Here is a 16831-nt window from a genome sequence, read left to right as displayed (position 1 = left end):
ACCACGCCTGGCTAATTTTTGTATTTGTTTTGTTTTGTTTTTCTTTGAGATGGAGTTTCGCTCTGTCGCCCAGGCTGGAGTGCAGTGGTGTGATCTCGGCTCACTGCAAGCTCCGCCTCCTGAGTTCAAGCGATTCTCCTGCCTCAGCCTCCTGACTGGCTGGGATTACAGGTGCATGTCACCCGGCTAATTTTTTAGTAGAGGCAGTTTCACCATGTTGGTCAGGCTGGTCCCGAACTCCTGACCTTGTGATCCACTCCCCCCTTGGCTTCCCAAAGTGCTGGGATCACAAGCGTGAGTTACCGTGCCCTGTCTGTATTTATAGTAGAGACAGAGTTTCACCATGTTGGCCAGGCTGGTCTTGAACTACTGACCTCAAGTGATCCACCCACCTCAGCCTCCCAAAGTGCTGGGATTACAGGCATGAGCCACCACGCCCAGCCCGTCGACTAATTTTTTTTTTTGAGACAGTCTCGCTCTGTCACCCAGGCTGGAGTGCAGTTGCACTGTGTCCAGAATTGGTGGGTTCTTGGTCTCACTGACTTCAAGAATGAAGCCACGGACCCTCGCGGTGAGTGTTACAGCTCTTAAGTCGGCGCGTCTTCAGTTTGTTCCTTCTGATGTTCAGATGTGTTCAGAGTTTCTTCCTTCTGGTGGGTTCGTGGTCTCGCTGGCTCAGGAGTGAAGCTGCAGACCTTGGCGGTGAGTGTTACAGCTCTTAAGGCAGCGCGTCTGGAGTTTGTTCCTCCCGGTGGGCTTGTGGTCTTGCTGGTTTCAGGAGTGAAGCTGCAGACCTTGGCGATGAGTGTTACAGCTCATAAAAGCAGTGTGAACCCAAAAAGTGAGCAGTAGCAAGATTTACTGCAAAGAGCGAAAGAACAAAGCCTCCACCGTGTGGAAGGGGACCTGACCGGGTTGCCACTGCTAGCTCCGGCAGCCTGCTTTTATTCTCTTATCTGGCCCCATCCACATCCTGCTGATTGGTAGAGCCGAGTTGTCTGTTTTGATGGGGCGCTGATTCGTGCCTTTACAATCCCTGAGCTAGACACAAAGGTTCTCCACATCCCCACCAGATTAGTTAGATACAGAGTATCCACACAAAGGTTCTCCAAGGCCCCACCAGAGTAGCTAGATACAGAGTGTCGATTGGTGCATTCACAAACCCTGAGCTAGACACAGGGTGCTGATTGGTGTGTTTACACACCTTGAGCTAGATACAGAGTGCCAACTGGTGTATTTACAATCCCTGAGCTAGACATAAAGGTTCTCCAAGGCCCCACCAGAGTAGCTAGATACAGAGTGTCTATTGGTGCATTCACAGACCCTGAGCTAGACACAGGGTGCTGATTGGTGTATTTACAATCCCTGAGCTAGACATAAAGGTTCTCCAAGGTCTCACCAGAGTAGCTAGATACAGAGTGTCCACTGGCGCATTCACAAACCCTGAGCTAAACATAGGGTGCTGATTGGTGTATTTACAAACCTCGAGCTAGATATAGAGTGCCAATTGATGTATTTACAATCCCTGAGCTAGACATAAAGGTTCTCCAAGGTCTCACCAGAGTAGCTAGATACAGTGTCGATTGGTGCATTCACAAACCCTGAGCTAGACACAGGGTGCTGATTGGTGTGTTTACAAACCTTGAGCTAGATACAGAGTGCCGAGTGGTGTATTTACAATCCCTGAGCTAGACATAAAGGTTCTCCACGTCTCCACCACTCAGGAGCCCAGCTGGCTTCACCCAGTGGACCCCGCACGGGGGCTGCAAGTGGAGCTGCCTGCCAGTCCCGCGCTGTGCACCCGCACTCCTCAGCCCTTGGGTGGTCATGGGACTAGGCACTGTGGAGCAGGGGGCGGCACTCATTGGGGAGGCTTGGGCCGCACAGGAGCCCACGGAGGGGGTGGGAGGCTCAGGCATGGTGGGCTGCAGGTCCCCAGCCCTGCCCCGCTGGAAGGCAGCTAAGGCCCGGCGAGAAATCGAGTGCAGCGCCGGTGGGCTGGCACTGCTGGGGGACCCAGTACACCCTCCGCAGCCGCTGGCCCGGGTGCTAAGCCCCTCATTGCCCCGGGCCGGCAGGGCAGGCCGGCTGCTCCAAGTGCGGGGCCCACCAAGCCCACGCCCACCCGGAACTCCAGCTGGCCCGCAAGCGCCGCGCGCAGCCCCGGTTCCCGCTCACGCCTCTCCCTCCACACTTCCCTGCAAGCTGAGGGAGCCGGCTCCCGCCTTGGCCAGCCCAGAAAGGGGCTCCCACAGTGCAGCGGTGGGCTGAAGGGCTCCTCAAGTGCCGCCAAAGTGGGAGCCCAGGCAGAGGAGGCGTGAAGACCGAGAGAGGGCTGTGAGGACTGCCAGCACGCTGTCACCTCTCAGCACCATCTCAGCTCACTGCAACCTCCGCCTCCTGGGTTCAAGCGATTCTCCTGCCTCAAGCCTCCCAAGTAGCTAGGACTACAGGTGTGTGCCACCACACCGGCCAATTTTTGTATTTTTAGTAGAGACGGGGTTTCACCATGTTGGCCAGGCTGGTCTCGAACTCCTGACCTCCCGTGATCCACCTGCCTCAGCCTCCCAAAGTGCTGGGATTACAGGCGTGAGCCACTGCGCCCGGCCCATCCAGCTAATTTTTAATTTTTTTGAGAGATGGGGTCTTGCTATTTTGCCCAGGCTAGTCTCGAACACCCGGTGTCAAGAGATCTTGCTGCCTCCGCCTCCCAGAGTGCTGGGATGACAGGCGTGAGTCACCACGCCCAGCCTAGACACAGTTCTGAGGGGACAAAGGGGGCCTCCGCTCCCTCCTTTCAATCTTCAGCTAGGCCAGGCTCCCACTTGGGTCCTCCAGCCCTCAGTTTCCCCCTGCACCCAGCCAGGCCAAGCTGCAGAGGCGCCCGGCCCAGAGCTGGGAGGGGGCGTGGCGGGACCCGCGCTTGCAGCCGCGGGACGGAAGGTGGCGCGAACCTCCCCGCGGCGGGGCCTGGGGGGCGGGGCTGGGAGGGGCGGGGCCGCGCCCCTTGCTGGCCAATCAGCGCCCGCCCCGGCACCGGGACCCGCCTCCGCGCCGCAGCCCCCGGGGGGTCCGGCGCGGCCGAGCCTCGGTGTCCGGCCCCGCGGGGGAGGGGCGCGGCCTGCGGGGCGGGATCGGGGCCGGGTCTGGGGCCCCTCCCGGCGGCCTTCGAGCCCTGCCGCCCGGCTCGGCGCCGCCCGGAGCCCCTCGGCAGTCCCGTCACGTCTCCTCCAGATTAGGCATTAACTCGGGTGCAGCCGCACTTCCGGGGGGCCGCGGCGGGGGAGGGGCGCCTGCGGGATCCAGACCCGCCCCCCACTCTCCCCTCCCCGCCCCCTCCCGGGCCGCCCCTTTCCCGCCCCACGGCCGCGCCGGGCGCTGCGTCCCGGGGCTTTGTTCGCGGCGGCGCGGGTCGCCGGCCTCCGGGCGGGCCGGGGGAGGGAGGAGGGAGGGGGCGGGAGGGGGAAGGAAGGAGGAGGGGGAGGAGGGCGCGGGGAGGGGGTAGGGGGGCGGGGAGGAGAGAGGGGGAGGGGCGCCGCCCGGGCCCCGCCCCCGCCCGCCCCCCCGCTCTCCGCCCGCCCCCCCGCTCTCCGCCCGCCCGCGCTCCGCCGCCTCCGGAGCTGCGTCCCGTCCTGTCCAGTCCCGTCCCCGGCGCGGCCCGCGCGCTCCTCCGCCGCCTCTCGCCTGCGCCATGGCCGGCCCGTCCCACCCGGGCCCGCTGCGGCGGCTGCTGCTGCTCCTTGTGGTGGCCGCGTGCGTCCTGCCCGGAGCCGGCGGGACATGCCCGGAGCGCGCGCTGGAGCGGCGCGAGGAGGAGGCGAACGTGGTGCTCACCGGGACGGTGGAGGAGATTCTCAACGTGGACCCGGTGCAGCACACGTACTCCTGCAAGGTGCGCCCACCCGGACCCCGGCCTCCCCTCGCGACGCCTGCCGCCCCGCCGGGACCCCCGCCCCAGGCCGTGGGAACCAGTCCCGGTCGCTCCGCAGCCCCCGCTCCGGCTCCCTTGGCGACCGCCAAGCCCCGGGAGGGGGGGTCGCCGGGTCCCGGGAAACTCGCGGGCGCCGGGGAAAGTTGCTGCGCCGCCGCCGTCCTCCGCCCGCCGCCGCCTCCTTCCTCGCGGAGACAAGTGCACCTCGCCCAGGGACTGCGGCTGCCGCGCGCCCTCCCTACCGGCCGAGAAGGAGAGGGGCCTGGGGAGGGGGGGCCTTTGCCCGGGCGGGGAGCGGGGGCTGGGCCTGGGATCCGCTTGTTCCCCTCCCCAGAGGCCTTTCCCGGGGCGAGAGGGGTTGGTCAGGAGAGAAAAAGAGGCGCACAGCCTGAGCTCCCAACCCCAGGAGCCAGGTGGGGGTGCCGCAGTGGTGCGGGGGGGGGGGCGTGCAGGAGCAGAGAGGTGGGCGGGGCCGTCACCGGGCCTCGTGTGCTTGGGGGCAGGGCCGGTGCCCCATCGCGCTCCTGCGGGAACCGGGGCTCCCCACCCCGGGGAGGGGAAGTTTCCGTGGTTTCTCCTTCAGGTGCTTCTGGGAGCCCCCGGGGTAGGTACGCTGGGACCCCCACCATCTTCTCCTAGTAGGGGCTCGGGGGACCCAGAGCCGGCTCCCGTGTACCCCCAAAACCATCTCCTGGGACCAGAAATCCACTCGTTTCCCTCCACGGAGGTGGAGAAGGTGGCAGCTTCTTTCAGACTGGCCGGTGCGGGCTACAGCCGGGCTCCCCCGCCGGCCCAGTCTCCTCCACAGCGGCCAGGGCACTTTGCCAGGCCCCTGCAGGATTTTCCCGACTTCCTCCCCGCTGCTCCTGGGTGTGGCTGGGGTGGGGGAAGGCGATGAAAGCCACCAGGCCCTCCCCCTGCCTGGGTCATCTGCCTCCTGGAGCCTACTGTTGGGGGGCGTGGAAGAGGCTCTGCCTGCGCAACTGGCGGGGGTCCCTGCGGATGCCGCAGTCCTGAGGCTCCCAGCAGGGGCTGCGCAGTGGACAGGCCAACCATTGTCTCTCCCCCCATCCGGCAGCCCCAGCCCCCCAGATCTCCTGAGGAAGGGGCTGCTTCTCCCGGCTTTGTTCTCAGGGGAGTGCGTGAGTGCGTGGGTCCCTGTCCCTGTGAGGGCCGCCAGGTCGGCTGTAGCCTTTACCACAGGCCACCGTCAGAGCAGCTGCCCTCAGGGCCCCAGGAGCTGAGAAGGTGGAGGGTGGGGCACCCTGCACTGCCCAAACTTGATTTTGTGGTTCACAGGCTGCCCTGAGTGCACAGACTGTAGAAGCCCGAGGAAGGGGCGTCTCAGCCCAGCCACAGGGCCAAGCTGGCCCCTTACCCCGACGCCCCGTCCCCCTCCTCCACTGCCCAAGCTTGCCGGGAGGTGGGCCCTGAGCACTGGGCAGGTGGGGAGAAGTGTGGAAGGCAGGCACCCCAAGCCAGGTGGGCCCCCTTCCCAAATTCGGCCTTAGCTGATAGGGATGTTATTGGAGCTGGGGTGGCTGAAGTTGGTTAGACCTGGGGAGGGGATGTGTTCACAGGTGACGCATCTCTGAGCGTTCCCGCGTGGGCCGTGGTGGCCAGTGTGGGCTTCCCCCAGCTTCCGCCCAGCGGGCTGACCCAGAGGTCTCCCCACATCTCTGCCCAGGGCTTGAGTCTACTGTGGACATTTGCCCTAAACACCTAAAGCCCCCAGTCTAGCCCCTTCCCCAGGAGAGGACTAATGACACCTACCGCCATGTCCACCCCAGGTTCGGGTCTGGCGGTACTTGAAGGGCAAAGACCTGGTGGCCCGGGAGAGCCTGCTGGATGGCGGCAACAAGGTGGTGATCAGCGGCTTTGGAGACCCCCTCATCTGTGACAACCAGGTGTCCACTGGGGACACCAGGATCTTCTTTGTGAACCCTGCACCCCCATACCTGTGGCCAGCCCACAAGAACGAGCTGATGCTCAACTCCAGCCTCATGCGGATCACCCTGCGGAACCTGGAGGAGGTGGAGTTCTGCGTGGAAGGTGCGTGGTGGGGGCTCGTGTGGGGGCCTGTGGGGGTCAGGGCAGTGGCCAAGGTGGACAGGTTGCAGGGGTCGCTGTCAGGGGTCCTTTCGTGCTGTGCCAGAGGCTGCAGCACAGGGTGTCTTGTAGTCTGACCTGTGGTCTGACTGTGGTCCAACCTTATTCTCTGCTTCTCCGTCCCTGGCTCCCCAGCTGCATCTCCAAGCCCTCACATTAGACATCTTTAGCCCTGGGGCCCAAGGCAAGTCCCAGCCCTGCAAACAGATGGCCTCCTGCCTCCTCCCCTCCTCCCAGCTCTCCATACTTCCTTCTGGAGGCCCCTTCCAGGGAGAAGCTGGACAGGTGAATGTCCCCAGCTGTTTAAGCCCCTGTGTTAGCCCAGACCTCCGTCTAGACGGGCCCGCGTGTCGAGCACCCCTCGCCGTGGGGATCGGGCGGGAGGGCGAGGCTGTGCGGCGAGGGCTTCTGCGGATGTGGAGGGTGGGGCATTTGCCATCGTGAGGTCTTGCTTGCTGTTGCCATGGCTCTGCCGAAGGGCCGAGGAGTGGCCCTCCCTGACCCCAGCCTGGTGGGGGCAGAAATCCCATGGCAGCCCCCGCAGGACAAGTCCCAGTTGGGGACTGAGATTGTTGGCTGGGGAATGTGGCAGGGAAAATACAGGAGGTCCCTGTCGCCCCCACATCCTGTCTGCTCCCTCATGGCTGCCTGGGAAGGGATGTGTCAGTGGGGGGGTCTGGAGAATGCTTCCTCCTCAAGGCAACGACAAGGGTCCTGACTTCCCGTCTCTCCGATCTGCTCCGTTGGCCGGCAGGAAACTTTGCTGCCCTGACACTAGCCTGGCTCTTGAGGGGTCCTTGTGGGGTCCTGGACTGTCCACTGCTCTTGCCTTCTCTGTGCATGCCTGGGGGCTGTGCAGGGGGAGGGACAGCACCCAAAATAAGGAACGCTGTGGCCTTTTCCCCAGCCTGTGGTCAGTGGTCCCCAAGCTGCCTTCAGGGTCCAGGGCCTCAGTGCAGCACAGAGGAGGGTCCCCTGGGTCCCCCACTGGGAGGACATGATAACCTTGGTCCTCTTCTGGGCACTCGTGGTCTGGGGAAAAGATGGGGGCATCGTGGACTCAGGATAGGCTGTCGGGAGCTGAGGAGGAGCTGGAGAAGGGGGTTAGGGCGAGGAGAGGTTCCTGTCCCTGCAAGATCAGGAGAGGGAATCACTAACCCCACAGCCAGGTGGGTCCAGCCCGAGAGTCCATGACTTAGTAGCTGAGGACTTGCTCTAGGGTCAGAGGGCACATGGCAGGAGAGTCACCCCGGCCGAACGAGGCTCTGCATCTTACCGAAGCCGCTCTACGTGTGCCAGGCCCTGGCTCTGGAGCGAGTGCCCAGGCGGAGCAGAGCGCTGGGAGGAGGGTCCGTGGGGAGCCCCTGCCAGGTGGGTGTGGCTTAGCCCAGCCGTGGGCAGTCGCACTCAGGGACGAGCTCCAGGTGGGGAGCCTGGGACCCACAGCCAGTATGCAGCTTGGGGAGCACCCGGGAGGGGCTGTGGCCACCGGACCCCCTGGGGTGGGGCTGGCCAGGGGAGGGTTAGCCAGGGAGGACTGTCATGGGAGGGGCCTTCCAGGTGAGCCAGGGGCCAAGGGGAGCCTCAGGAGGGAAACAGCATGAGGAGTGGGGAGCCCAGGAGCTTCCGGTGGGACATGTGGAGCTCTGCTGTGGAAGTAGACCAGGGATATCTCGGGTGGCTGGGGTCCCTGGCTGCCGGGACAGGGTAAATGCCTCCCAGAAGCCTGGGGTGAGCCCTGAGGGACAAGGTCTCTGGAGCCAGTCTGGCTGGAGAAGGGACAATTCTGTGTGCCCACCCCTCCCCTCACCCTGGGTGGTGTGGGAGGTGGGTCCACCTCCTGCTCTGTAGGAGATAAGGACATTGAACCCCACCCTGGGCCCTCTGGTAGCCAAGGCCTCACCCTAGTGAGGGGGATGGATGGAGGGGGCTTGAGCCTAGCTGACCTCTCCCCATCTGACTCCGACCCCACCTCCCAGGGCACAGGGTGACGTCTGGGCAGCCCCTAGTCTTCAGAAGCTACCCCTGAGACCACAGGGTCCCACCTTGTATGAGAACCCCATCCTGGAGACAAAGGCCCCTCTGAGCTCCCCAGGTCGGGGAGGGCCACGCCCCTCACCACCCCTGCCCGGACACCGCCTGAGGTGCACCTGCTGCTGTGCCACACCTGGACTCAGCTCTACTGAGGACTTCCTTTCCTCAGTTTCTCACCTGGCCCTGCCAGGTCTTCCTGGCCCTGCCCAGCCGAGGCCCTTCCCCCAGTCAACAGCCCTCAGAAAGGCTCCTCCCCCCTTCTCTGCCTAGGGAGCCACATTCCTGGCATAACTAAGACAGGTATGTGTCTCCTCCCTCTGCGCCACCTTTGGGCGGGGGAGGCCCGCTGCTCCCTCCGGAAGGAGACCCCCGCCCCTGCTTTGTCAGGGAAGTGGCCTGGCCTCCGCAGTGCCAGCTGCCCAGGGCTGGCAGCTGAGCGGGCGACTCCTCCGGCCCTCGCCACCCTGGCCTGTCTGGGCACTGCCCATGCCCTCCCAGCCCACCTCACAAAGGCTGGTCCTAGAGCCTCCCTGAAGCCCCCAGGAGGGACTCCTGGCTGAGGGCCGGCCAGGCCGCCCGGGGCCCATCCCTCCCTGCTAGGAGCCAGGAGCAGAGAAAGGGAGTGTTGTCTGCCCCTGCCGGGGCCTGGCACAGGGACAGGGCAGGGGGCCAGGGTCAGAGTGAGTCTGGCGCCTTCCCAGCCCGGCCCTGCCCAGCTCTGAAGCCCGGGGTCCCGGCGGCCTAGTCCCGGCCCCGCCTGTATTCCGGTGTGTGCACCCTCCCTTCCTCCCTGCCTGGCCAGCTGTCTAGGCCTCAGGACGGCAGTCCTAGGGGAAGCCCAGAATCCCACGGCACCAGGGACAGCATAGGTGCTGGGGTTGAGGGGCCCGACAGCCCCAGACCAGGCTCCCCTCAGTGTGGGGCAGTCTAGGAGTTGGGGGAGGTTTCTGGGATGCAGGAGGACCTCCCATAGGGCTGGGCCCAGCCCCCTCTCCTGCCCAGGGCTCAGCTCCTGCCCCCAACTCCTCCGCATTCCTGCCACCCTCTCCTGCCCCCTCCTGACTCCAGGTTCTCATCCTGCCCCCTGGTTCCCCCACCCCCACCCCATGAGCCCCTCTCTGGCCCTCCCCCAGGCAGGTCTGGGCTCCAGGCTGCTGCCCCAATCTCCCTCCTGCAGCTGGGAGGGGGTCTGCCGGGTGGGAGGGCGGAGGCCCTACCTCTGTCCCTCCCCACTCACCTCTGTGTCTCCCCACCCAGGGGCTCCTGGTAGGAAGTTGGGGCCCCACCTCTATTTCTCCTGGAGCTGGGAGGGGGGTCTGCCAGGTGAAGGGCCCACCTCTGTCCATCCCAACCCCGGGGCTCCTGGTGGGAAGTCGGGGCTCGGTGCTTCCCGCCTGCGTGAATGAACTTGTCCCGTCTTTGACTTCTCCTGGGCTTGCCCCTGCCTTGGCCTGGGGGGGGCTTTGCTGGCTGAAACCAAAGGGAGTGAGGTGGTGGGAGGGGTAGGGGAATCGGGTTGATCAGTTCTGTGGAGACGACCTCTTTGCGAGGGCCGGGCTGAGCTGGTGGAAGGAACTCTTGGCTTTTTCCAGACCCCACCCCACCCCTCACTCCCCACCCAGAGAACAGCCCTGGCTCCATTGTTCCTGCAGACTAGAGAGGGAAGGTTGTTTTGGAACTGGGCTCGCTCCCGCTTGTCCACACTGGCCGCTCTGGTGGGGCCTCTGTGGGTGGTGGTGGGGATGGCACCTGCTGCAGCCTCCAGGCCAACGTAGGGGAGAAGGAGGTTAGGGTGAGGACAGGTTCCTGTCCCTGCAAGATCAGGAGAGGGAATCATTAGCCCCACAGCCTGCAGAAGGCAGGATGGGGCTGCTCCAGGGAAGGGGGCTGCTCCAGGACCTCGGGGCCACAGGTCCGGCCAGAGGTCATTCCAGCCAGGCCCGTGCAGCTTCCTTCCTGAAGGGCTGACTCTGCCCCCATCACTGCAGGAGGGTGGAAAACAACTGCAGAAGCAGACGCCCCACGCCCAGGGCTTTGCTTCCACCTGTGGGACCCAGGTCCACAGCCCCACCAGCGGCCTGGGTGGGGCAGGAATGGACCCCCTCCCTGCAGTCCTGGTTCTGGCACCCCCCTCCCCACTTGGACTGGGCTCCCCAGGGCCCCCGAAGCCCAGCGGGGCCGGGGCTGCAGACGGAAACACCGTGGTGGCCCGCCCACCTCAGGATGGAACCCCGGGGTCCCAGGAGGTGCCTGCCCCTCAGAGATGAGACAAAGGAAGTGCAGGGCTGAGATATCACCCCATGGACAGTCGCCCGCTGGAGGAGGAGGCTCTGTACCCCTGCACCTCCTGCCTGCTGGGTGAGCTGCTGGGAGCTGCACTGGGGCTCAGAGCAGTCCTGTGCGCCCCTCAGGCTGTGGCAAGATTGTGGCTGGGATCTAGGGAATGAGGCAGGTCTCTAGCGGAGCCTGCAGCACTGAGGGAAGCTCCCCTCCGAAGGGGCCTCTCCCCCTAGCACAGATCCTGGGAACTTCCTCTGAGGAAGGCCCCCTGCCAGGGGCAGCTCACAGCAGGACCTGGGAAAGGGAGACGGCCCCTCCCAGCCCCCTCCTCCTGCAGTCCCCCCACGGAGCAGAGGCGTGGGAGAAGGGGCACGCTGTGTCCTACAGGCAGCCGGCTGTTTCCAGCTGTGTGGCCTGTGTGTGTGCACGTGTTTGTGTGTGTGTGTACACGCATGTGTGTGCACGTGCCTGCAGCCTCAGATGTACCAGCCTGTGCACTTCAGAATTCTGTCTGGAGCCTCCACTAGTGGGCCATGGTTCTTACCACTCTATGTCCCTGGGTTCAGCCCGGGCCGGTGCTGCCAGTGTGGGGCTGGTGGTGGGTGACCCTGGCCTGTCCAGGGGGCCTCGGAGCTGGGCTCTTCCTCTGTCCTCGTGCACGTGTCTCGCCTCAGCTTGCTGTTGGTTGTCCACTCTCCTGCCCCCTGCTCAGTGCATCCAGCACGCTGCCCCATGTCTGGCAAAGGGCCCAGGACCTTCTGCAGGCGCTGCCTCTGAGATGACCAGTGTGGTTTCTGAAGGTTTGAGATGAAGGCATGCTGGGTCCCTTGGGGCGGCAGTGAGGACAGGAGAGGGTCCTGGGTCACAGTCCCTCACATGCTTGCGGGACCTCGAGACTGACACAGATGCCCACCCCTGCCCAGATGGGGCTCTGTCTGGGGGCAGCAGGGCAGTCTGGGAGTCAGACCAGGCCTGGTCAGGGTGGGAGCGGGGGTCTGTCGCTGGCCTGAGCCTCCCTGCCCCGCCCTTTGGCAGCCATCTTGGCCACCCTCACACTGGGCCCTAGGAGAAGCAAGCCGCTGTGTGTCCGCAGGTGGGAGGCTCCCACGCACCCCCCGCTGGAGAAGCACAAGCACAAACACCGGCCCACGGCGGCCCCGGCCCACAGCAGCTGGTGGGGAGGGGCTGTGCCCCCTTCTCTCTCCAGGGGAGGCCGGGGTGTGAGCAGGGCTCACCATGACCTTTACTGATTTCATCATCAGTGCCTTCCCCATTCACACACTCACGGTTGGCACCTCCACGGGGCTTCCCAGGGAAGCCGGGAAGGAGCTGTGCATTGAGGGGTGAAGGCCCGTGCAGAGAACCGTGGGAGAAAGAGGCTGTGGACACGGGGTGGGAGAGAGGGCTGGGGCGCAGTCGTCAGCTGCCGTGACCCCACAGCTGGGAGCAAGCTGATTCCTGCCTCGGAACTGCCGTCTCCCCGCTGGCCCTTCTCTCTCCCGTGGGGAAACGCCCCCCGCCCCCCCGCACCTGGCTGGCAGCACCTGTGGGCACTGACCGGTCCACGCCAGCTGTTTTCCTTGGTTGGGGTTGGGGGCACCGAACGTTTGGGTGGACCGGAAGTCAGTGTCTGCATTCGAGCCTGTGTGAGGTGCGTGGGCCAAGGGCACCCACACCCACACCACCCCTTCCGAAGGAACCGAGCCCCAGCCCCTCGTGGGCCAAGGGCGCCCACAGCCACGCCACCCTTTCCAAAGGAACCGAGCCCCAGCCCCTCTGGGGCCTGCCAATTGCCAGAGAGCCCCAGGGCTCCACCCACTCCAGGCCCCAACCCCTGCCTTCTGAGGGCAGGATAAGTACCTGCGGGTGCCCAACCAGAGTGTGCCTGTGTCCACACGGGAACATATGGGTGGGAGGTGAGGGGAACATGCCTTCCCAGTGTATGGGTGGGGATTGAGGGACAAAATTAATGTTGCACAAAGATATGGGGGACGCCCAATATCTATGCAGGCAGGTGGGGGGGATATCAGTGTCTATGCAGGCAGGTGGGGGGCATCAGTGTCTATGCAGGCAGGTGGGGGGCATCAGTGTCTATGCAGGCAGGTGGGGGGCATCAGTGTCTATGCAGGCAGGTGGGGGGCATCAGTGTCTATGCAGGCAGGTGGGGGGCATCAGTGTCTATGCAGGCAGGTGGGGGGCATCAGTGTCTATGCAGGCAGGTAGGGGGGTATCAGTGTCTATGCAGGCAGGTGGGGGGCATCAGTGTCTATGCAGGCAGGTGGGCATCAGTGTCTATGCAGGCAGGTGGGGGGGCATCAGTGTCTATGCAGGCAGGTGGGGGGCATCAGTGTCTATGCAGGCAGGTGGGGGGATGCCCAGTGTCTATGCAGGCAGGTGCGGGGGCATCAGTGTCTATGCAGGCAGGTGGGGGGGACATCAGTGTCTATGCAGGCAGGTGGGGACATCAGTGTCTATGCAGGCAGGTGGGGGGGATATCAGTGTCTATGCAGGCAGGTGGGGGGCATCAGTGTCTATGCAGGCAGGTGGGGGGCATCAGTGTCTATGCAGGCAGGTGGGGGGCATCAGTGTCTATGCAGGCAGGTGGGGGGCATCAGTGTCTATGCAGGCAGGTGGGCATCAGTGTCTATGCAGGCAGGTGGGGGGGCATCAGTGTCTATGCAGGCAGGTGGGGGGATGCCCAGTGTCTATGCAGGCAGGTGGGGGGATGCCCAGTGTCTATGCAGGCAGGTGGGGGGGCATCAGTGTCTATGCAGGCAGGTGGGGGGCATCAGTGTCTATGCAGGCAGGTGGGGGGGCATCAGTGTCTATGCAGGCAGGTGGGGGGGACATCAGTGTCTATGCAGGCAGGTGGGGGGCATCAGTGTCTATGCAGGCAGGTGGGGGGCATCAGTGTCTATGCAGGCAGGTGGGGGGCATCAGTGTCTATGCAGGCAGGTGGGGGGCATCAGTGTCTATGCAGGCAGGTGGGGGCATCAGTGTCTATGCAGGCAGGTGGGGGGCATCAGTGTCTATGCAGGCAGGTGGGGGGCATCAGTGTCTATGCAGGCAGGTGGGGGGATGCCCAGTGTCTATGCAGGCAGGTGGGGGGATGCCCAGTGTCTATGCAGGCAGGTGGGGGGCATCAGTGTCTATGCAGGCAGGTGGGGGGGCATCAGTGTCTATGCAGGCAGGTGGGGGGCATCAGTGTCTATGCAGGCAGGTGGGGGGGCATCAGTGTCTATGCAGGCAGGTGGGGGGGACATCTGTCTATGCAGGCAGGTGGGGGGCATCAGTGTCTATGCAGGCAGGTGGGGGGCATCAGTGTCTATGCAGGCAGGTGGGGGGGCATCAGTGTCTATGCAGGCAGGTGGGGGGCATCAGTGTCTATGCAGGCAGGTGGGGGGGCATCAGTGTCTATGCAGGCAGGTGGGGGGGACATCTGTCTATGCAGGCAGGTGGGGGGCATCAGTGTCTATGCAGGCAGGTGGGGGGCATCAGTGTCTATGCAGGCAGGTGGGGGGCATCAGTGTCTATGCAGGCAGGTGGGGGCATCAGTGTCTATGCAGGCAGGTGGGGGGCATCAGTGTCTATGCAGGCAGGTCGGGGGGCATCAGTGTCTATGCAGGCAGGTGGGGGGACATCAGTGTCTATGCAGGCAGGTGGGGGGGCATCAGTGTCTATGCAGGCAGGTGGGGGGCATCAGTGTCTATGCAGGAAGATGGGGGGCATCTGTCTATGCAGGCAGGTGGGGGGGCATCAGTGTCTATGCAGGCAGGTGGGGGGACATCAGTGTCTATGCAGGCAGGTGGGGGGATGCCCAGTGTCTATGCAGGCAGGTGGGGGGCATCAGTGTCTATGCAGGAAGATGGGGGGCATCAGTGTCTATGCAGGCAGGTGGGGGGGCATCAGTGTCTATGCAGGCAGGTGGGGACATCAGTGTCTAGGCAGGCAGGTGGGGGGGATATCAGTGTCTATGCAAGCAGGTGGGGGGCATCAGTGTCTCTGCAGGCAGATGGGGGGATATCAGTGTCTATACAGGCAGGTGGGGAGCATCAGTGTCTATGCAGGCAGGTGGGGGGGCATCAGTGTCTATGCAGGCAGGTGGGGGGGACATCAGTGTTTATGCAGGCAGGTAGGGGGAGGGGGACATCCCGCGTCTATGTGGGCAGGTGGAGGGAGAGAATTGAGGCTGGGGCTGGGGTCGGCAGTGGGGCTGAATGGGGCAGAGTGGGGGTCAAGGAGCAGGGGTGGTGCTGGGCAGGCCAGGAATACCCATTGTGTGGCCGTGTGTGTGTGTGCAGTACATGGTGCTGTGAGTGTGAGATCAGCATGTGTGTGTGTGCAGTGCATGGTGCTATGTGAGATCAGCATGTGTGTGTGCAGCACATGGTACTGAGTGTGTGAAATCGTGTGTGTGCAGTGCATGGTGCTGTGAGATCAGCGTGTGTGTGTGTGCAGTGCATGGTGCTGTGAGATCACCATGTGTGTATGTGTGCAGTGCATGGTGCTGTGTGAGATCGTGTGTGTGTGCAGTGCATGGTGCTGTGTGAGATCAGCATGTGTGTGTGTGCAGTGCATGGTGCTGTGTGAGATCGTGTGTGTGTGTGCAGTGCATGGTGCTGAGTGTGAGATCAGCGTGTGTGTGTGCAGTGCATGGTGCTGAGTGTATCAGCATGTGTGTGTGTGTGCAGTGCATGGTGCTGTGAGATCAGCACGTGTGTGTATGTGTGTGCAGTGCATGGTGCTGTGAGTGTGAGATCAGCATGTGTATGTGTGCAGTGCATGGTGCTGTGTGAGATCGTGTGTGTGTGTGTGCAGTGCATGGTGCTGAGTGTGAGATCAGCATGTGTGTGTGCAGTGCATGGTGCTGTGAGTGTATCAGCATGTGTGTGTGTGCAGTGCATGGTGCTGAGTGTGAGATCAGCGTGTGTGTGTGCAGTGCATGGTGCTGTGAGTGTATCAGCATGTGTGTGTGTGCAGTGCATGGTGCTGAGTGTGAGATCAGCATGTGTGTGTATGTGTGTGCGGTGCATGGTGCTGTGAGTGTGAGATCAGGGACCAGGGGGCTAGTACTCTTTCCTGCACATGAGCCTGCGTGGGCTGGTCAGGGCTGAATGATTTTGTCTGAAGATCCCAAAATAGCTCATGTCGCCTGAGCTCCCTCCCTGGCTGGGCCTGGGGCCTCAATGGCCCTTTGTCTTTCTGAAGGCATCTGGGCCTCTGTGGGGGGCTCAGACACTGACTGGGGCTGGGTGGGGCCAGGCTGCCTGCCTGGTTCCCCTTCCCCTGGCCCAGCCCAAGGGGCCCTAAGCCTCATTCCAGTGTTGGCCTGGGGCAGCCAGGCCCCCCACGTGACTTTCAGCTTGTTGGGCCCCCTTTGCTGGCAGATCCCAGGGTCTCTCTGTGTGGGGGCAAACTTCCCAGGCAGTGTTTGAGGCCCCCTCTGCCAGCCCGTACCTGGGGCTCCCCCACCCCTCCCACATTGTGGTACCTGTCCTCCTCCTGCAGAGCCCGCCAAGAGTTCCCATGGCTGAAGGTGGTGGCAGCAGGCGGGCTGGCGCGTGACCTGGTAGCACGGCCTGGGTTTGACCCTGGCACTGCCCCTGGGACTCAGAGCTGGGAGGTGAGAAATGGGGAATGCATGTGAACCACCTGCCTCTGCACAGCAAGTCCTGTTCTGGGTTTTCTCATCCCTGGGCCACACCCTGCGCTGGGGAGATAAAAAGTCAGACCCTGCCCGGGGCACCCACAGTCAGCGCCGCCGGAACACTGTCAGCCTGGTGTGGACAGTGCCAAGGTCCAGCAGGGTGGGGTGGTTGGGGTAGGAGTTCCCCTGAGGAGAGAGTGAGGCAAGCAGGGGTGGGTCTCCAAGTGGTTCCTTTGACAGCTGCTCTGGATGGGACGTGGCTTGGGGTGGGGGAGAACCCTTGGCTGAGTTTGGATTTTCCTGCAAGGTTTCATTGGAACACCAGGTTCCAGGGCCGTAGAGATGTGGAGGCCTCCTGTCTGGGTGATGGGGCATGGTTCTGGTCCCTGGCTGTGGGGTAGAAAGGAGTCCCAAGAGAGGGAGCTGGCAAGACAGGACCTTCCCAGCTAAGGTGGGGTTGGTGGGATTTGGCTGGGGCCCTTGGAGGAGGCTGACCAGGAGGTGAGACAGGGCACCTGGAGGGAAGGAGGCGTTGGGGAGAGTCCAGATGGAGGCCATGGGGTTGAGGGGCCCAGACACCCGGCTGGGGGACTCCAGGAAGGCAGCAGGTGTGGGCAGTGGGTCCTCTGGGGTGGACTGAGGTGAGGCCTGGGTGTGACCACGCGGTGGCACTGGTGGCTGCCGGCAACTGTCGTCTGCAGAGTGGGTGAGACCGAGTGTGGCAGATGGCTTGGTCCGCGGTGCTGGAGGGGACTGGCGGAGCAGAAGCGCCCTGGCGCCGGGTCCTTGCTTTCCTGGAGCTGGGGCTTGGGGAATGGGGTAGGTCATTG

At 63.6% G+C, this 16831-nt stretch overlaps 1 protein-coding gene across 5 annotated transcripts in view; it reads left to right on the top strand.

Moving 5' to 3' along the window:
* The first annotated feature begins 3543 nt into the window (after nucleotides 1-3543).
* AGRN (agrin) overlaps nucleotides 3544-16831 on the top strand; it is a 37396-nt gene continuing 24108 nt past the window's right edge. For 2 of the 5 annotated variants that reach the window (XM_055381828.2, XM_055381812.2), the window contains exons 1-2: nucleotides 3544-3892; nucleotides 5722-5983. In XM_055381828.2, the coding sequence (XP_055237803.2) occupies nucleotides 3692-3892; nucleotides 5722-5983 (463 nt within the window). In that variant the 5' untranslated portion in view covers nucleotides 3544-3691. The remainder of the gene's footprint in view (nucleotides 3893-5721; nucleotides 5984-16831) is intronic. The other 3 variants (XM_055381842.2, XM_055381837.2, XM_055381822.2) reach the window with 2 other exon arrangements.

The sequence above is a fragment of the Gorilla gorilla genome, chromosome 1 (genome assembly GCF_029281585.2).
Source record: "Gorilla gorilla gorilla isolate KB3781 chromosome 1, NHGRI_mGorGor1-v2.1_pri, whole genome shotgun sequence".
In the NCBI taxonomy this organism is placed as follows: domain Eukaryota; kingdom Metazoa; phylum Chordata; class Mammalia; order Primates; family Hominidae; genus Gorilla; species Gorilla gorilla.
The sequence above is the reverse complement of the archived record's forward strand: the minus strand, read 5'-3'. Positions and strand labels throughout refer to the sequence as shown.